This window comes from Elaeis guineensis, chromosome 9 (assembly GCF_000442705.2).
Source record: "Elaeis guineensis isolate ETL-2024a chromosome 9, EG11, whole genome shotgun sequence".
Classification (NCBI taxonomy): Eukaryota; Viridiplantae; Streptophyta; class Magnoliopsida; order Arecales; family Arecaceae; genus Elaeis; species Elaeis guineensis.
The window spans coordinates 95,996,902-96,019,247 of NC_026001.2; the positions used below are offsets into that span (position 1 = coordinate 95,996,902).

At 37.6% G+C, this 22,346-nt stretch overlaps 1 protein-coding gene across 1 annotated transcript; it reads right to left on the bottom strand.

Moving 5' to 3' along the window:
* Nucleotides 1-1,022: 1,022 nt before the first annotated feature.
* LOC105051099 (E3 ubiquitin-protein ligase ORTHRUS 2) lies at nt 1,023-17,030 on the bottom strand. Its single transcript, XM_010931389.4, has 9 exons — nt 16,379-17,030; nt 4,506-5,038; nt 3,900-4,025; nt 3,305-3,404; nt 3,136-3,200; nt 2,927-3,029; nt 2,297-2,438; nt 1,935-2,149; nt 1,023-1,814 (listed from the first exon to the last, which is right to left on the bottom strand). Exons 1-9 carry the CDS (start codon nt 16,859-16,861, stop codon nt 1,314-1,316), a joined length of 2,268 nt encoding a protein of 755 aa, XP_010929691.1. The 5' UTR covers nt 16,862-17,030; the 3' UTR covers nt 1,023-1,313.
* Between the last annotated feature and the right edge of the window lie 5,316 nt (nt 17,031-22,346).

The window sequence follows — 22,346 nt, forward strand, 5'->3', positions numbered from 1 at the left end:
TTTATACTCATACAAACCTGGAAAAGCTGCAATTTTGAAGAAAAGAGTATGTTTTTCTCAAAACCTGAATCAAAAAATCGGTTCGAGGCGTAAATAACACATTATTCACCATAACCAAATCGGTAAGAACATGCCAGTAGTTAAAAAAAAAAAAAAAATCACATTTTTCATTTCTTGATCAAGCTTAAAGTAAAAGAAAATGCAAAGCAGCAAGGAGTTTGGTTCTTTAGACAACTTCGTCCTAAATACCCGTGAAAGTTATACTTGGTTCTTGAGATAGTGAAGAATTCAGGCATAGGGATTGAACTCGATGAAGTGGTGAAAAGAAGGCATCAAGAGGCAAGAAAGTAGCAGTGCAGAGAGAGAGAGATGTGGGATAAGGTTTAATCGGGTCTGAAGGGTTTAAAGAGTAGGGCCGATTTTTTCCGTCAGACTACAAGGAATTTTTATCTCCAAAATTATAACTCAATATCCCAGTCCACAGGTTTAGGACAGACACACTGACCTCTCTCTCTCTCTCTGGTCCCGAAAACCTATCCTCTTGGACAGATCTTAACATCCCTAGATGAGTTGAATTTTGAGGTAAGAATGATTTAGCATCACTGTCATGTAAAATCACTGTAATGCAATCAGCACGGAAATCTCTTCACCTCCACCACAGCACCATCGAGGTCATGACCTCACAGCAAACATCATCTACAGTACTTGGTCAAAGACAATGCTTTCAACCAAAGCTAAAGAAATAAATAAACAAAGACAATGCCATCTGACCTGACATAACAGCTCGAAACGAGCTGGGTTTAGTTGTCAACAACAGACCGAAAGACGACCATCAAAAATCAAGACTGACAGAACTTGATGTGATATCACAACTCAGCCTCCTGCTGCCACTTAACCATGAACCCGAACGGCATGGAGCAGAGCACCACCCCCTCAAGACTGCCGTAAATTGGCAGTGAACGAAGCGCATCACATTCACACAGTAACAACACACAAATGAAAATGAAACCGATTACCATATCGACGGAAACCAATTAAAACACTTCACGGAAAGGATGATATTGTTACCGATGTTAATATCGGTATAAAAACATCCGTTAAACAAACAGTTGGAAGAAACACACTGTTGACAATATTAACGTCCCGAACCAACAGGAGCAGTTCAGACACTGTCATGACGCTAGATTTACGGAAAAGGTCCTGAAAATGGTAACATACGGGTCCAAAACCCAACAGCACTCTGCTTTATTTCAGTTTTCCAGCAGCAATAAAAGCAGGCAGAAAAGGATGAATACTTTAGAAACACAACCTGATTACCCCAACATCACCATTCCCCGGAAGGCATCATCATCAGCTTGGGCGTTGAGAGGGTTGGATGGAGACTCAGCCGCAGCCTCATTAGACTTTCTAGTCTTCCTATTTTTCTTCAGAACACTCTGCCCGCAAGAAGCAGGTTGTTTGTTTTCATTAACTGGATTCTTGTCAGCAGCATCAGATATCTTCCCGCTTAATATTTTGTGACCTGCATCATCATTTACTTGTTCATTTTTTCTGGTCCTTTTGCGACCAGTTCCGGGAACAGCAGTTTTCTTCCGCTTGGAGGCTAACAGTGGGTTCGCGCCAGACGGCATTCCATCCTCCTCGACCAATTGCTCTTTTGCTAGATTCACATCCCCATTCCCATTTGCTAACCCGATAGTTTTCTCCCCTACATCTTCAACAAGAACACCATCAGCCTCATTTTGTTGCTCTGCAGTCTCCTTGTCAGACTTGTTCTGCAATGATTCTATCAGATCCATCAACTCTCTGTTGACCTGGAACCACCACCTCAGTTGGAGTCAGCTCGAACAGCTTATCAAGTCATATGATGCATAAATTTGGAAAAACAAGGATTCAGGCTAAATAGCTTCCTAAGATGGACCACTAGTCTTTACCTGGGCATTCTGCAAGAAATCGGCTATATCAGTTGGGCATTTAGGACAAGCCTTAACAAGTTTCTTGGCTCGAAGGGTCCGGCCACCACATGTCCTCTCCTTCACAAAGGACTGATCAGCATAGGATCCAAGCAAACACTGCTTGCAAAAGTTATGACCGCAGGGAGTTGTGAGCGGCCAAACCATCACATTCCGACAGATCAAGCAGCTGAATTCTGTAATTCCAAGCAAAGAGCACTTAATAGAAAAAATAAGAAATCAAAGTAACTAAAGATATGTTAACTGGAAGCAGAATGACTAAAACTTTAAACGTATATGGAGTTAGAATTGCAGAACATTTCAACGTTTAAAACAGGGCAAACCTTTCAAGAGCCTCTTCCTCACAGATGTAGTCTGAGCATGCCTGATGGCTTGCTTCACTATTTTTCTCTCTTCAGGATTTACAGCGGTCACAGGCTTCTTACTTATTGGTGGAGGCTTCATCCACTTCCACCCAAATTCTTCCTGGCATAACAAAAACAAAATTGATTTACATCCAAGTCAAACTCATAAGAATATTTGTGTAAAACAGTCTGCAGTGCTGAATAGCCAACAAATCCCTTCATGCTAAAGACTTGCTATACTCGGGCAGCAATGAGTTTGTTGGTATTATCATTCTTTTAGTATCACACACAACAGAGATCCTCAAAAAGAAGAAATTCAAAAAGTAAGTCATTGCTTTGTACTTCGTCGAAGAAGCACAACTTAAAGACTCAGAACATAATAGACCATTGAAGAACAAACTATCGCATTTTACTATAAAACCCCGACAGACGCAACTAGAAGAATTCAAATTTAAATACATGCCCACCCAGAAGAAACAGGCTGTATCTAGAAAACTCAACTTGCGTGATTGTAATCTGCAACAGGATCTGATTGCAGAGAAATACACAACAAGACCAAGATCATCTTTTTTGATCACAATAAGAGTTAAAAAAGGAAGGAACACATACATCATAATCCCATGCTGGGCTTTCTGTCCTTTCAGTAATATCAGTTGCATACTTCAATTCTTTGATGACAGGCAAGGGTCTTGGGCGATCACCATGCTCATCACTGAATTTCAAGTAAAAATTGGATCACAGATCAAACATCTTTCATTAGAATTGACATGGAACATGAATACAGGAACTTAGAGAACTTGGATTTGAAGGTGCAGGACCTTGTCCATGGAGCTGGTTCATTATCACATCGGACAAACAGATACCGGCACACCATAAAAGTACCCTGAGGCAGAATGAAGACAATCTTCGATTAAAAAAAATGACATACACTCATATTGGAAACCAATCCCAACGTAAACAAGATATGTAACACGAACAGATACATACTTGACTTCCAATTTTCTTCCAGCATTTTTCAACCCTGTATATTCCATCATAGCGCAAACCAGATTCAGGAGCATATGAAGACCGCTTCTCTTTGCAAGACCTTAACACAACATCAGTTTTATTCATTTCAAACTAAACAACACAAATCCAAGAGATCTACGCTAAAACTAAAAAGAACCAACCACCCTTAGATTTGTGTCAAGCATCACTAGCTTATATACCAGATCAAAAATATTTAAAATCAAAAACCAAAATTAAAGATGCCAATCCAATCAAATTTTCGAGTTTCAACTGTGACATAAGCTTACCATGCAATATTCACGTCAAACTACTACAGTGCTGCAGTCAAACAGTTAATGGAACAGGTAAGTAAGCATTTATTTACCCAAGCAATCAGAAATATGGAAATCTGTGAACAAACATGCAAAACCTAAAAGCACATTATGAACTGAACTTGAGCAGGACATTAACTTTTTGACCTAATTCTTGACAGGCAACATTAATCTCCAAAGTACACAACAATAGGTAAGCAGACAACAGAAAATTTCCTTTTAAAAAAAATCATTTCAGTCTCCAAATGAAACACATCACCTACCTCACCACTCGGACAGGATAGCCTTTCAGGCAACTAACCCGTAGTGCCTGATTAAGCTTATCAAATTCCTGGTCAAATGCCTGCTCCTTGTTTGTGCGCTTGTTTCCACTTAAATCCCGTCCACCACTGTCCATTTTGCATGAAAATTCAGTTCATTAAGAAATTTGGAAGTGTACGATTAGAGAAATGTGGTTTTGTTTAATGACAAGACGGTACAGACAACAATGAATAAGGAAAAGAAATGGAGTGTCTATTCCTCTTTATGACAGAACAGAAATGGATTTCAATAGAAATGATGAACAAACAAAGGAAAAGAAATGGAGCATCTACTCCTCCAACAGAAAAGAAATCAGAAGCAAGAATAGAACCAATAGTGGATATAGTTCTACAAATATTAGAGGGAAAACACAGCCAAAGATGAAATGCTTTGCCCAAGACATTCCGCTGAGGCACAATAACAAACAGCCCAGCAAAGAAGCCGCCAAAATAACAATAACATCAGAACAGAACAAAAAGTAGCCAAATAGCAGGCAAGAAAACAATACCATACAAGCCACAAGCCAGACTCATCTAAAGGCTGTCTGCTACGAAGTTGAATGAAGGTACCTGCCAGTGTAGAGGAACCAGTCTCCATGATCCTCATCATCTTTGTATCCTCCTGAGAGAGCAACAGACTGAGCACCATACTCAGATTGCCCAGCAATCCCAGCAACATGAGGAAAATGCGCACCCCACTGCCTGCATTCCATCCTGTCTTCCCAAGTTTCTCCCACCAGGACACCTTGATTCCTCCTTGGATCATGCTCTGCAAGTATTGGGCCAAAATGATCAGAAGGAACCGTGACAAAGATTTGGCCACTGCAAGCATTTGCTTTCCCACGCTTCTTGGCCCTCTCCGTTGTAAATGCCTTATCAGGTCTGTTCTCATTGCGCAAGAAATGATAGACTTGTACTGGAACATCAGATGTGACTCTCTTAGCAATCTTTGCCATACGGATAGCCGCAACAAGTGCCAAGTTGATTCTGGGCTGAGCAGCCATTTTCACTGGGATAGAAGTCCGACATTTTGCACATGTGCTCTTCCCTTGACTGACCCACTTTTGGAAGCATTTTAAGCAGAAATTATGTCCGCATGGTGTCTGCAAGAATTTGACAGCAGAAAGACAATTAAAATGGAAAACAAATCACAGAGCAAAGTGTATTCATTTGGAAGGATAATAGTCTTCACTTATAGATGCAAATGGCAGGTATTTCTCATGACAAAAAAAAGAAATATCCACTAAATTGCTGGTATATATATTCAGAGTAGTTTGTACACTTAAATTTAGAAATTTCAAGAAGGGCATTTCTGTGCTCAAAGCAAAAGATCAAAAGCATTTTTTGATATGAAATCAGTCTGCAATCTACTCACGGTACTATCATCTCAGATGAAAAACTGATTCCAAAGCATATTAAGCACTCATTGATACGAGACTACTTCAGCTGTTCTACATTCATATATGATGATAAATCAACCACCAAGATATTAATAGCACACAAGTGTCTTGATGTCTTAATTATCTTGCTACAAATTTCCAATCGGTAAACTTTTAGGAATGTATGAAATTATGGTTAACATCCTTCATGCTATATCGGTCAATACATGGAAATGGCAATCATTATACATCTACTGTAGCATCTTGATATCTTGGTCACTCTTCAGATATCCATATATCTGTTTGCTAATTCTTTAGCCTTTGATATAGACCAAGATGAATCCAATAGCTTGGAAAACCAAGTATGTCAACATCTAGCTCCATCAGTCATTCAAATCGGATTGCAATTTTTGGATCTAAAATTGTACTCTCCTTAAAAACCCGACTAAATGTTTCATTTCATTTCACATCAAGAGCAACTAACAAATGTCATGAATCAAACTCCAAGCACTTCAACAAGAAACAATGGCCCAACACTAGAATTGCATGGACCCAATATATTTATCATCAAAATCGACAATAACAACCCACATCATTATCTCATTCTTAGGTTTTAAACAGTCTTATGATATTTCAGTTATGGTTAGCTATAAACCTAGCATCAACCAGCCACAGTTTCCATCCGCACTCAATTGATATGATAATCCTACTGTCATTATGATATTTCCGTTCCTTGAAGGTCATTATTGCAACAAACCATTTAGAACAAGCACTATTTTCATCCATTAAGTTACAAATTCATCCTCTAAGACAGAAAAAGAGATTTGTAAGCAAGGTCCCCAAAATAGGTACCTCCAATTGTATCGGTACGTTGTGATATGGTCAATACGATATGCATCATGTACCGAGACAGTTTTCTAACACTTTTTCACTCCTAGCTATGGTTCTGCTCAGAATGGTACAGGGATGTACAGTGCAGTACAGGGTGATTCGAAATGGTATAGACCAACTCAACTCACATAACGGAACAAACCTTAGTACCATAACCATAAATTAGGTACCGGTATGGTACAATCAATATAGGATGGTACAGGTCAATACATGGATCTTGCTTATAAGCATCTAAAAACACCAACAAGATTTCATTGATCCACCCCCACCTCTTCTTCAAATAAGGGAAATGCCTAACTTTTATGCTGCACATTACAAATAAGAATGCTAATCCCACTTTCCCTTTATAAGCCCATCAGCTCACTTCCACCATAATTACAACACCATATTATTAGATGCACTCCTCTAATCACTCATAGGGATATGAAACGTAGAAATGAACCGAATAAAAAGGGTACCTTGAAATGTTGATGGAATTGGTACAATTATCAGAACCAAGTAGGTACAGGATAGGTACTCGATACAACACGATATCGACAAACGATATACATGCCACTAGTGGCAAGATGCCATTTTACATAATTCCACATTAAAATCTAGAGATGAAACAAGGGCAACACCTTTCAAGTGTCTAACAGTGCTAGCACAAAAGATGGTGGCGATGGAGCTACTGGAGACATGTAAGTGGAGGTAGAACCACCAAAGCAAAAGTGATTGAGGGCGATGATGTATCCAGCAAGCTTGCTAAGTCAGCACCGGTTCAAGGGCAGACAAGAGGCATAGTAAAGGTGATATTGCAAAATCTAATATTGAGTCTAGGCAAGTTGATCAAGATCAACAAGGCAAAAGAGAATGAAAGGCAAGGATGGTGAAATCATGATGAAGAAAGAGCCAATAGATACATAGAGATGTGCACATTGACCTAAGCAAACAAGGTGAACAGTGGCTGAAACCATGTGAGACCAGTTGATTTGGCGTGGTTTGATCATATTTTGACCAATTCGTCCCTCACCCCATTTCAAGAGCCTGAACTGTCCCAGTTCATGGTCAATTCAATTTTGTATGCTGAACAGCCCAATTTCAGATGGATCTACCATCGTTTAATACCTTATATCCTTTATGATGAATCATTCAGTCTTCCTCAAGTGAGTGAATGTATGCACATTCTTGACTAGATCCCTTACAATATAAAGTTAGGCCCTTCTAAGATAAATAGTTCCAAAAAAAACCCAAGAATTCTCTCCCTTACATCAAATGAGCATCAATGCATATAAATGGTTAAAACAACAACTTAGTTAATTATGTTTGTACATGTCAACCCGTACATCTAAATTAATCTTCAAATTGTACACAATTCATCTAACAAATATATCACTTCTATCATTGCACTAAACACACCCATGATTGAACATAAATTCAAATAAGCAACCCTACAATACTTGAATCACAAAAAAATCAGAAACACAAAATAAATGATTGATGATTTTTTTTCAATAATGAAAATGCGTGCAAGAGTATGTGCCCAAACTCTTTTCTATGATATCTCAAGCTAGAATCAATGTTATAAAATTGATGAGTTTCTCTGAAAGCTATTTAAAACAAAGTATTGAGTGTTTGCAACTTGCAACAAAAACAAACATGATATAAACCCAAAGTGTGAACATTGAACTTTAGAATGGTCGATCATTGGTTGTCGGCAGCTCCTTCCATGAACATCAATGGGTTTGGACACGACATAAGTTGCTAAATACGACCAAGAGCAAATTGTCGGGGGCTTCATAGCTGGAAGCTTCAAATTAAGAGGGCGCAGCAAACTCGTACTTGCATGCACTTTCTAAACATTACAATATTTTTTCTAATAAGCCTGACACCTCGTGAGCACATCCAAATCTACTCCAACTCTAACTTCCAACAACTAAGGTGAGGTCACCATAATCTTGTTTGTGCTTTTGAGTTAGAAATCTTGGACCTGGATTATTTCAAAATTGAAAGGGAAAAAGATTTGCTATAACAATAGGAACTTTGGCTAAGTAGGTAGAAAGTGAAAGATGGCCCAAGGCTTTTTTTAGTAAGTTTAAACATCAACAAATTCTTAGTTTCTAAAAGCAGGATATATTGCAGGAGTAGATTCAAATGCGAGAACAAAGAAACACTTAAGTCAATGCAAGGACAAGTCTTCAAAGCAAATATGTTTCAAGCTACTAAGACTAGGAAAGGAGTGTTGGTTTCTACTATTATGCTCGTAGATCCATGGTTGAGTGAATGAATTTGAATTCAAGCAAGCATAACACTACAATATTGGCTGGATTATCCCCCTGCAAATAGCAAATATTGCACTACATGTATACTTGGTGTGATCTATAAGCGTTGGTCATGTAAGGAAAGAACACTAGAGTTCTTGAAGAGTTTTGGATCATGAAGTTAATAGGGATGTTGAAGTTGTATGGGTCAGAGAATTATTTTATATGACAGAAATTCTTTAACGCAACTTTGCATGTCCTTTCTCTACAATATCATCTTTTCCATAATCTTAATATGTGGATGCAACAAGTAGTGCACAACAAGTAATCTTGACACCTTCAATACATATCCTAGCACCCAAAATAATTGCAACTGAACAAATTAGGTTGGTAATATCGTGATGCTTCCTCAAAGTTTATTGTGATAAGCAAATCAAAATAAGCTAAGTGCATAACTCTTAACATTTCTAATAATGAAAAATTTAAATAGTCATCTTGCTCAACATATCAACCAAGATAGCAACTATATCAGCATCAATCACCGATGAGTACGAAACACCCAACTTCATTATCTCGATTATAATCTGACATATCATACGATTTCAACCAATGTTATACTAACATATGGAAAAAATACTTTTTAACTCTTCTATTGCACTTAATGAATTCTTTTAGAGTAAATAATAAGGCTTAACCAATTGTTACCTTTTTATTTATTGTTGTGCATGACATATCCTAATTTGCCCAGTATCTTGTTCCAAGTTCTCATCTTAATGTCGCTTGCAATGTCAAACAAGATGTCAGCCAAAGAAAACCTTCATGAAAAACCCATACCAAGTCATGGAGTGCAAATAAACTCATCAACAAGGATGGGAGTTTTAATACAAACTTGTTAACCAAACCTACTCAAACTAGAACCAACTCAGCTTGACTCATTATATCTACGAGAATAAGTCAAGTTCCTAATGACAACATCAAACCCATATAGTCATTAAGCAGATAAGTCTCATCATTTTATAATGCAAAAGCCTACGGTTACCGCATGAAGCCGATGGCAACCCTTGCCTTCCTAAGCTATTGGGCGAGCCTAGCCACCATATCCCTTAGAAAAGGGTAGGGTTTGGTCTCTCTTGCCTCTCTTTAATCAAATGACTTGGTTTCTTCAACCAAATCACGAGGTTCTCTTTAGCATGGCTAGTAGATTCGGATGGCATAGCTAGGTCAATTGATAGACTAGTTTCAAATAAGATGCTTTCAATGCATCATTCTCAAGTACTAGCTGATCAACCTACCGATTCATTTGCTCCAACAATCTTTTAAAGAATTCACGTTCATCATCATCCTCGTACTCCTTGGCCTTTTCTTATCTTGTTCTGCCTATATTGCTATTATATTTGGGGAATTCGCCAACATCACCTTGCTTAGGTCTAAGGATTCATACCCTCCAATAGCAAAGATGCAAGTTGCCTTTACACCTTACTTATCGATGAGAAAGATACATCGTATCAAATTCACAAAGAAGCACATGAAGTCGTGGTTGGCATTTCTTTATCGTTTTCATCAATTTTATCGATCAATAAGCTAATGCAACCACCGAGTAAGAACTACTAGAGATGGGCAACAAACTCTGCTTCTCAATAGCAGCAATGGAAGAAACAAGAGAAATCTTTCAATTTGAATGAGTGCTTCGATCAACAACAGAACTCCCTATTTTTTTCAGAGGTGACTACATACCAGTAAAACTAAGAAAGTGTTTTGCACCCTAGCTTTCTATTGATTTTTGGATTTATAGACAACCCCTGAGACCATCAAGTCATTTAGTCAGTCTAAGTCGCACTATTCTTAAGACAAACTAACCCCCCCAAATGCACATCTAAAAGGTGCTATACTCAAAGACTTTCCTTTTTTGTTACCTCTTATGAGTCAAATGGGGCAAGCGTTTACCTATCTATAGTTGCAAGGATTTTGAAGGCATTAAACATGTGTCAAGCACATTCTAGACACTATAGCTACATTGTTCGAAAATATTTCCATAAACACTCCCTTCCATGATAACTATATAACAAATGCACCACATTGGTTTCTCTTTAGGATATCATGTAAAAGAGGCATATTAACCAAAAGCCAAAGGGTATATATTGCCCTTAAAAATCTCAAGGATGGACTCAAAGAAATCATTAGCCACTCTCCCAACGAAAAAACAAAAAAGAAAAGCCCACCATTCACCCATCATCATCCTCTCTCACATCCTCATTTCAACCTTCTGCATCCACCACCCTTTCCTCTTACAATGCAACAAGTTCATTGGACCCTCCAACTTGGCATGTCATCATCACTCCCCTTCCTCTCCCAATGTTATGTTTCAATTGGCCTACCAATCACCACCACCACTATAGCCATAGTTATCTCTATCCAATGCTATCAAAAACCTTGCTACTTTGTCATCTTCAGCGTTGACATCATCATGACACTCCAGCATCAACAATTCTACTATAAATTGAGCTTCAACTATTTGTCATCGCCAAGCCTTCATCCACCCTTGTTTTTCATATGTTCTCTATTTTTATTCCCATTCCTTCTTGACACAAGCTGACATAACAAGCCAACCCAATAAAGAGAGGCCATCTTTGAGTCAAATTTAGTTGCAATAAGTAGGTCGATCCAACCCAAAAATAGCATGACACAACCCATTCTCTTCCCATGATCCAAAATGTCGTCACTTCATCTAACCTTCCATTTTAACCAATTCTATCACACCATCACCAACACAAGTTGCACCGCTATCCTACACCAGCTCACCAAGGAATTGTTAATCATGCAAATTAAATCAGGCAAAGACAACAAAAACAACAAAATACAGGAGACACAAAAGCTACAAAGAAGGAAAATCCTTCAATACAGAATAACCAGCACTCTACCAATTAAAGGATAAAGAAAAGCTTTTTGATAGCTTGGTCCAAAAGGGGACAAACATAGAGGGAGAAATGATAACTGCAATGCCCTTAACTTTGGCATCACTTCAACACAAACATTAAAATGTTATTAAATCACAATGTAGATAACATCATAAAAAAGACATGATACAACACTCCAACCAAAAAAAAGAACAAGAACTTCGGAAGAGATGGTTTTAATGACACATAATGAACAATGAGACAATAACAACATCACATTTTAGGAATGCTTAACTACTATTCTCCATGTAAGGATTGAGGAGACAAGAATACAGATCCATGCTAGCTACTACAAATCATATTGACTAAGAACCAATAGTCAACACTCCTAGAGCACTAGTTCCCAAGAAAATCGAACCATAACGAATGCATAATGGCCAGTACTGCTTGATACATCTTTTAGCTCAACTGAATCGACAAGCTGCAGCATGTGCATTATGCAATACAACACATGGCATGGTAATGTAGTATCGGCCAATGATCAATTAAAGTACCAGCAGCAATATTTAAATCCTTGTTCCCAAGAAACCTATTACTATTCATTATTTTATGGCAATTGAAAATATAGTAGGTAGGACCATTGACAATGCTGCTTTGGCCTTTTGAAGCATAAAGATTGTCAAGACAAACATTCCAAAAATCTAGGTTCTTTTATTCCTTTTCTAACACATGTAACTATAAATCAAAATTTAATTTTAGTAAAGAAAGTTGATTAATTGTTTTTTCAATTCAGCTAGAAGCATCTAATTGATAACATAAGATCAGACAAACATTAAAAGCTTCGTCAGTTTAGTAGTTCTAGTTTCATTTAATAAAACTCTTATGTTGTTTTGTGATGTATCACATGTTATCAAGATAAGAACCAAGGCCAAGATTTGGAAGTACACTCATTGCATCAAGCATATCTAAAGCATTGAAAATCTTGGAGCATCACTACTTGCATGTAGTTTACCGCAAAGCATTGCTCAAAATTAGTCATATCTTGCATGCTTTAATTGAAAATTCTCAAGTCACTTTTGATTGATATAGCATGATCTATCAAAGTATCAATTTTAGAATTGAAAAGTCCCAAGCCAATTAGGAAAATATAAATTATTCATTTATACTTTGATCACAAGACAATATACATTGCCAATAAAAAATAAGACAACTAACATAGTATACACTGTTGACAAAAATAAGACAGCAAGCATATTGTGAGAATCGGCCCGAATTCGACCCGTTTGGACAAAGTCAACAAGACCAGCTGACTCCAACCTAAATCAAAGAAAAGGAGGAAGGAATGGGATCCCGATCGGAACAGGAGAATCATGATCGTGATCTTGTCCCGAGACCTTGTCCTTGGGATAAGGCTATGCAACTATGGCCGATGTGGGCGTGCGAGCTGGTGGGAACGGACAGAGCGTTTGGGGGCCCTTCCAACAAAAGAATTGTCAGCGTTAGGGTGACCTTATCCCATCTGAAATTCATTGATTTAAACCCCCCCTCCAATCGATTCTCCATTGAAACCTCTCCCCACCTCCTTACCCTTGTTCTTCCTCACTACAGCGCCAGCCGCCAGCCGCCACCACTTAATACCCTTTTTTCCCCTCAAAACCCCGATTTTTTGCCGTTTTTCTCTGTCTTGGATATTGCTGCCATGAATCTTGCCAAAAGCAAATGCCTCGATCAAGCATCAACATCTCCATTTCGTCAGTGAGCTCCCTTCTTTCCTCTTCACTCTCCTTAAGCCAAGCGATGAATCTCCGATTGAAAGTTGAAATCCCCTTTTTTTTCTTGTTTTATTCAGCCATGCTTTTAGGCCATAACATTACTGGTTGCCACCACATCGTCGGGGTGCCATCGCCGTCGTCATCGCCACCTGCTGCCGAGACACGCGACCGTACTTGTCATGCCACCACCATCCTTCTCTCCTCTTCCCTCCTCCTCCTCCCCTTTTCATTTTTTCTTAACTTCCATCCTTTTCTTTCTATTTTCCTTATTTATTATTTCCTATAAACTCTTATTGTTCTCTTTCATTTGACTTGTGCACCAGATATAGTGATCATTGATGGATCAAACCGTTACTTTGATGGAATCCAGATCAAGTCTCTCTTCTTTCCATATCTATTGTTTTACCCAGACTAAGCCTAATCTTCTTTCATTAGATTATTTTTCTTTTAATTTGTTAATTAGACCTGACTTAAAGACTCTAATTTGATTAGATGGAAACATGAATCCGAATAGCGAGAAAACGTGATCACGACCGAATCCTCTGCATATAGGAAACTATGAACTCCATTTAAATACTTATATTAGATAATTATTAAATCCAAGAATTGATCGAGACCCCTGAATGTTAGGCCAAATTCGATGGTCTGACTACAACCTGCTATGTGATAAATCAAACTATCTACTACTTTTTTGAAGCCTCATAGAGTGTTTAATTAGTTTAAATTTTGGTTAATATTCTTGATTGGTGAAATTTCACAAAAATCTAAGACAAGAATTTGTAAATTATCTCTACCCCTCATATGTTTTATCATGCATGTGATTTGATTTCTAAATTTATTTAATGCTATGATGAATTATTTAAATTTGGTAACATTTTTTTATTTTCTACATGAAATATTGGTAAAATGTTGGATCAAATTTACAAGATATACTTGGACATAAATTGTTTTTCATTTAATTTGTTACGTGTCGATTCCACTGCGCTCTAATGTGACAATGATCATATGGATTCAAAATCTAGTCTCATTTCGGACCTCCAATAGGATAATTACCGGCACACACCAATTGATGATGTGTTGTGGCCAGGAGCTAATTTCCTTTTGGATCTAATCAGATAGGACTGATCTATGACACATACTATTGGAAGCATATTTTTTCATATGATATTAGAATTAAAATTCCTTCTGAGCCTCTAGTAAAGCGATCACTTGTGCATAACCGACAGACGACATATTGTAGTCAGGATCTAGTCGGTTTTGGGGCTAGCCACGTGCCAATCATGAGCATAGTCAAAAGGACTAGGAGAGTGATAGTGGAAAGTCAACCCTTAATTGCTTGAAAAATTATTTCGGTCAAAAACATGTTTTGATTCTATGTTGATTAATTAATTTGGCCTGTTTTTATACTCATTGGAATACTTTTGTGGAAAGTCATATATTCTGAAAATTTATTTCCCTATACAAAATTTTTGATTGGACTAGAGGTTTGAGAACTTACTGAGCAGTAAATCTCCCTCTCATTTTCTGTTTTTTTAAGATCTAAAACAGCATATGAGGCTTGAGGCCAAGCAGCATAAGCGCTTAGATGCAATTTACTTAATTTGATTTAGAATAAATGTTGATTTATCCTTAATAATCTTTGTGAACCATTTGTGTTTGAATAAACGCATTAGACGTTTGCTTTTATTACTACTACCAGAGATCGATATGAATACATATGAATAAGAAGGTAAGCTTTGCATGTTCTGTAGGACTAATAAACCCTGAGGATATATGGCCATCCCCCCCCCAACCCCAAACCACTCAGGCCATCGAGTCAGGGCGTGACACATATATATTCATGGAACTAAATTAAGATATGCCTTGTCAAAATATAGATTGAATTGATTTTCATCTTTTTGTTTTTGATCGTAAGATGCAAGTGTCCCACAAAAAAAAAAAAAGAAGCTACAGTGTTCCTTTTCTAATGAACAAAATGTAAGACGGTGCAGGAAAACATACAAGCTTTAACGAACATGTAAGTTGTCGGTCCACAAGAGAACTGCATGATATATACTTCGGGCAAAAATAAGAAAGCATGCAGAAATATTGAATTCACTAAAGCACTTCCGAGATATGAAAACAGACGGGAAAAGATTTTCTTTTTTCTCAAAAAAAAAAAAGAAAAAGAAAAAGCCGATGAAGTTTTTTGATGAACGATATGACGAAAAGTACAGGGGAAATATATAGATGCCTTGGTCTGTACACAAATTGGAAAAACAGAGAGAAGGCCGGGGGGGGGGGGGGTGGGGAAGAGAATTTCATCGAATACGTACAAAGTAAAGAAGAAGACAAACTTACAGCGTCCATATCCGAACACTGACTATAAACGCTCAGTTATCGTCAGCAAAGACGCACTAAAACAGAAAGATCAAACTAGCGAGCGACTTTGGAAATAAAAGGTATGAAGAAAAAGAAAACGGAGATTAAATCAAATGACCCTATCACTCTACAGTGCACCAGCTTGAAGAGAATATGGAACCAAGAAATAAACATCGTTGAGTCGACTAGGAGTTTGACAGCAGAAATGGAAGTAGCCTTATCCTTTGCTATCCCTTAATTAAAACTTCATTAAATATTCTGGTGTAAAGACACAATAAGTGGTTAAAACGCATGCATGTGAGTGAAAATTTTTTTATGGTGATGGAAGCATCGAAAAAGTCAAGCGTAAAAAGGGAAAGTAGCCACAGCATGAAGAGATTTCAAAGAACGACGAGTCTGTCCAATCTCCGCTTCAGAAAACGAAGTCTCACCGAAAAAGCCATTAGATCTAGACGGGAAACTTCATTGCAGTCTATGACTTTGCAAGATTTCTAATACCACAATCATCTCCAAACCCCCAAAAATAGGGTTCGATTGACGCAAAATAACCTAAAAAGTAAGCAAAATTACGAAAAGATATTAAAAAAATTTATCAAATTGGAATCAAATAAGCTACATGCATTTTGACTTCCGAATTCGGTGAAATATAATCTCACTAAAACGGATCAAAGAACGATCAACGGGAAGAGAAAAACTAAGAAAAATTCAAAAATCGATGCCAAAAAGCAAAAAACAGAGCATCGATAGCTTTTAAGGTATCACTCTCGACAATCAAAAGAACAGCATACATTGATATCAAAGCCTATGTTTTATACTCATAATAACTTCAGAATTCAGAGAAATTTTAGAAAACTTAGGAAGGAAAAAGGGTGAATACATTAAAAATGAGGGAAAAGAATCACTCACTGAGACAGGCCTCTCCGGGAGTCGCATACAGAAAACGCACTTGAACTTATCGTCCAGTAGGGCGAGAACATCGTTATCCCCCATCGCAACCTTCTTCCCTTTCACGTCCTCTTCGTCCGCCACGGAGGCAGCGGTGCCGCCGATGAGTTCCTGGCGCTTCCTCGCCTTCTCCCGCTCCGTCAGTGAGGAGTCCGCTTCGATCGCCCGGATGGCCGCGATCAGTTCCGCGTTCTCCCCCCTGACCGCAGCGGCGGAAGACGACGAGCCACCGCCGGCGCCAGCGGGGTGGAGACCCTCCGGGGGAGGAGAGCAGTCGGGGCACCGCCAGTCGATAAGAGAAGCCATGGATTCCGGTGGGGCCGAGAGGCACTGGACGTGCCAGGGTGTGGCGCAGGTGCGGCACTCAACCACCTCCGCCTCCGGCGGCGCCGCCTTGCAAACCATGCAGACGCCGTCGCCGTCGCAGGGGAGGTCGACCGCCATTGGAGACGCTTCGACAGAATGGAATAGAGGGTTAAGGTTTAGAGAAGACGAAGAGCTGCGGGATATCGGAAGGAAACGGAGAAGGCGGTTTGAAATTTTTCTTCCGTCTCACCGTCTGGAATCTGAATGGAAGCAGAAGAGACTTCTTTCTTTATCGCATGGACTGTAGAGAGAGAGAGAGAGAGAGAGAGAGATCAGTTCTTGTCGCTATTTTAGGGAGGAGCAAATGGGCAATGGATCGGAGGCCGGAGCGTCTTTTTGAAACTTGAAATGTCCATCTTACCCCTACTCTGTAATTAATTTTTCTCTTTATTGTTTCATTACTGTTAAATATTATAATATAATTGGTTTCATAGAAAGCTAATTTGATAAGAGTGATTGGATTTGATGATTTTTTTCTGATTATTTTCAAGTCCAATATTAATTATTATACTTCAACAAATTATGTTAAATATTCAAGCATTTATATTTAACTTTATATAATGGATATCTTAGAAAATATTAGTGTGTCAAAAGCTCATATCAAAATTTGTCCCATCTGTGATCATAATTTTTTTTCTTTTCTTCTTATATTTTGTAACGTAAAGAGAAGATATACATTATTTGCCCAAAGAACAAAAAAGATTCCTGGCATTGCACTGCATCACTCAATTAATGAGGGGAAAAAAAACTTTTTTTTTTGATAGCAGAGTAGGGGAGCGTGACTGTACAATGTACCAGCTTTAATTGGGGTTTTTGTAGGAAATCTGGTGCTGATGCACTTCCATAATGGTTTGTCCTATCACCAGTGGAGATGAGGGATAGAAAATATTTTGAGTAGATCGTGGGGTGATACGCTTATTTTAATGCATGCATGCACTTTATTTTATATTAGTGTTGGTTTTGCAGTACATTCCACCCATCCATCCGCCCCAATCAGGTGGCGGGCGCCAGCTTGAAAAGGTTTCTCCTCCTCTTCCCGATGAACTGCGTCCAACCCGCCTCCAACCCTACTTCGAGCGAGTCCTTTTTCTTTTTAATAATACAAAAAAAAATTATTTATTTAAATAATTTAAATTTTAATTTATTTATAAATTTAATATAAAAAATAAAATATTATTTTAAATGACGTTCTACCACAACAATATCACTCACAATTTCCACATAAACGTTGTTCAAAAAAAAAAAAAAAAATATCATTTTAAATAATATTTTAAAAAAATAGAAAAAAATAGAAAAAAATAAAATTTATAATATGAAATTTATAAATAAATAAAAATTTTAATTTTGAATGAAATTTAAAATATAAAAATTTAAATTTTTAATTTAAATAAAAAAGATAATTTTAAATTATTTTTTTCAAATTAATTTTTTTAAAAAATATCTAAACAAAAATCTTAAAAATTTAAAAAATTAAAAATATCATAGAAAAAAAAGAAAAAGAAATGCAAAAAAATAAAAATTATAAATTTGAATTTAAAAAAATAAAAATTTTAAATTTAATTCAAAATCATCATTTCAAATTCTTTCTCCATTTCAAATTAATTTTAAAAAAATATTCAAAATAATAAAAAATTAAAAAAATAAAAAATGCCATTAAAAAATCAAAAATTTTAAAAAATCGAAAAAAAATAAGAATTATAATTTGAAATTTAAAAGAAATAAATTTTTAAAATTAATTAAAATAAAAAAATATTATTTCAAATTATTTTTTCAATTTCAAATTAATTTATTTAAAAAATATTCCAAACAAATAAAAAAATAGCCTAAAAAAATTTCATAAAAATAGGAAAAAATGAAAAAAATAGAAAAATTATATAATTATAAATTTAAATTAAAAAATTAAATTTTTAATTTGAATTAAATTTTGATAAAAGAAAAATAAATACCATAAAAAAGTGAAAAAAAAGGAAAAAATGTGAAAAAATTATAAATTAAAATTTAAAAAAATAATAATTTTAACTTTAATTCAAATAAAAAATATCATTTCAAATTATATTCTCCATTTCAAATTATTTTTTAAAAAAATTATCTGAAGAAAAAAATATTATAAAAAAATAAAAAAAATACCATAAAAAAAGAAAAAAATAGAATTAAAAAAATATAAGAATTGTAATTTTAATTGAAAAATAAAATTTAAATTTTAAATTTTAAGAAATAAAAATTTTAATTATAATTGAAATAAAAAATATCATTTTAAATAAGTAAATTAATTTAAATTTAATTGTTAAAAAATAATCTAAATAAAGGAAAAAATATCTAATAAAATGTCAAAAAGATAAAAATGGGAAAAAATTATAATTATAATTTGAAGTAATAAAAATTTTAAATTAAATTTCAAAAAAAATACCATAAAAGAAGTGAATAAAAAAAGAAAAAATGGTAAAAAATAAAAATTATAATTATAAATTAAAAAAAATTAACTTTAATTCAAACAAAAAATTATCATTCAAATTACTATTTTTATTTTTAATTAATTTTATTTATTAAAAAATTACATAAAAATAATTAAAAAATTAAAAAAAATAAAAAAATCCAAAAAAAGAAAAAAGAAAAAAAAAAGGAGAAAATGCCAAAGGGAATGGCATTTTCTCCCCTTCTCCCCCTTCTTCTCTCCCTTCTCCCTCTTCTCCCTCTTCTCCGGCAATCTCCGGTGTCTCTCCGACAGCACGACGGCGAGCTTTCGGTGGCAGTAAGCTGCCTCCTCTCTCTCCCGCTTCCTCTCTCTCTCCCTCTTTTTTGTTGGCCACCGGCGTCAGAGGGCCAGCGGCGAGCCGCGCCCCCGACGGCGGGGGGGCCCCGACAGTGGGCCCCGACCCTCCCCTTCCCTTGGCCGCCCCCTCCTCTCTCTCTCCCTCTTGGCCGCTGGGACAGACGGTCGGCGGTGGCCCACGCGCGGCGGTAGCGGCCCCCCGCGGTGGCCCCGACGATCCCCTTCCCTTGGCCGGCCCCTTCTCTCCCTCTTCCTCTCTCTCTCTCTTCCTCTCTCTCTCTCCCTCTTTTTCCTTGGCCGCTCGCCCCGACGGTGGGCCACGCACCCTGACAGCCGGTGGCGCGCCCCGACGGCGGGCCCCAGCCCTCCCCTTCCCTTGGCCGGCCCCCTCCTCTCCCTCTTCTTCTCTCTCTCTCTCCCTTTTCCTTTGCCGCCGGCGACTGACGGCCGGCGACAGGCCCCGACGGTGGGCCCCGACGGTCCTCTTCTCTTGGCCGGCCCCTCCTCTTCCTCTTCCTCTCTCTCTTCCTCTCTCTCTCCCTCTTTTTCCTTGGCGGCCGGAGACAGACGGCCGGCGGCGGCCCCCCGCGGCGGGCCCCTTCCCTTGGCCGGCCCCTCCTCTCTCTCTCTCCCTCATTTTCCTTGGCCGTCTGCGACAGACGGCCGACAGCAACCCGACGGCGGCCCCCCACGGCGGGCCCCGACGTCCCCTTCCCTTGGCCGGCCCCTCCTCTACCTCTTCCTCTCTCTCTCTCTTCCTCTCTCTGCCCCTCTTTTTCCTTGGCCGTCGGCGACAGACAGCCGGCGGCAGCCCATGCACCCTGACGGCGGGCCCCGCGGGGGTCGGGGCGGCGGGCCCCATCGGGGGGGCCGAGGCGGCAGGCCCCATCGGGCGCGGCAGCGGGCCCCGACCCTCCCCTTCCCCGATGGCGGGCCCGACGGTGGGATACGGCAGGTCCCAGGTGATGGGCCGCGATGGCGGCGGGCCCCATCGGGCTCCGGCGGTCGCTCTGCGACGGCCCCCGACGGCGGCCCCGCGATGGCCCCCCACGGCGGGCCATCTATTTCAATTTTTTTATTTTTTATTTTTATCTCATTATTTTTTATTTTTATTTTTATTTTTATCTCATTAGATTCAGATGTATTTTAAAATTCGATTCAATCATAATTTAAAAATTTTAAAATATATTACATTTCATGAAAACGTAGATCCGTCAATTGATCAATGTAGAATATTCTACGATATCCGTATAAAATATATATTTGAATATATATTTTTGTATGGGTACCGTAAAATATATACATTGGTCAATTGATTGTCCAGTTTGGACAGTTTGGAAATTACATTTAATTCTATAGATAATTATATTATTCGAATGATATGCGGAGGGTTCGAGAAAAATTTCGGACAGTATTTTTCTTTAGTTTTCCTCACATATTTTGAGTCATGTGGGGAGAACTAAGGAAAAATGCTGTCGAAATTTCTTTCGATCCTTTTTGCGTATCGTTTGATTAAAGTAATTAATCTATAGAATTAATACAATTTTCGAATGGGATAGGATCTATCTGTACCTATTTATTGATGATATGATGTATATATCATGTAAATCTTTTGAAATGATAAAATAATTAGTAATACTAAATATTTTGATTTTGATTTTATCGTAGGTTTCTCTGAGAAAATGGTCAGTACTCGAGCTCATGTACTATTATATTATGATGGCATGATACAGAATGATGAAACTGGTGTGCAGTACAGTCATCCTGCAAATCGGATGATTAGAATATCTTCATCATTATCACGTCAAAAATTATTGGATCATTTATACAGCAGTATTCCTGTAGACAAAAAAAAATATGAAATAAAATTGAAATGAAAATCTCCTAATCTGTCGGGACAGTTAATGCAGAGCAAATATATCTTAGTTCAAATTGATGACGATGAAGATGTCGAAAAAATACTGACCTTTCCTTTGAAATATTCAGAATGTCGATTTTTAGAATTATATATTGAAAAAGAAGATGTACCAAGCTTTGGATACCATAGTCGGCTTTTAACTCAAGCGGACAATAATGTTGGGCCTTCCTCACCTTTCGTAACTCCTATGGTGCAAACCGATAGTGTTGAGCCCATTTTTGCAGAATAATATTCCACTACTGCCGGTTCTAATTGTCTAATTATTCAGAGTCCTATGGTGACTTCTCCTTTGTCTTTTGATATGGTGACTTCTCCTTTGCTAAAAGTAGTGGTAAGTGCGGGAGACGACACTCATATAGGGAACGATGACTGAGTAGTCGGTGGAATAAATTCTGATAGTCTAGGCTTTGAGTCAGATGAAAGTGGAGATGAAGGCTATTGGATAGATGAGGACAGTAGCAGTAATGATGATGATAGTGAAGATGAGAATGATGATGAAGATGTTCAGGCTAATATTAATGTGGAAGAACCTCAACCTCGCTTGCACGAACCTCCACAATATTTTAACGATATAAATTTAGATGATGGTGGTTGTGTTAGTACTGGTCGAAGATTGAACTTTGACAATCAGTTTTGGGACTCCTCGATGACTGAATTTTCTAAAGGTCTAATGTTTGAGAGTAAAGATTATGTAAGAAGAGCTGTTGATCTTTATCACATTATGAAGTATCGGACATACAATGTAGTTCAGTCGCAGAAGGCATTGGTTGATATTTATGGAGAATGGGAGTCGTCTTATGCTAAATTATCCTATTATATGGCTGCACTTCAACATGCAAATCCCGGTATAGTTGTTTCATAAAATTTTTTTCAAA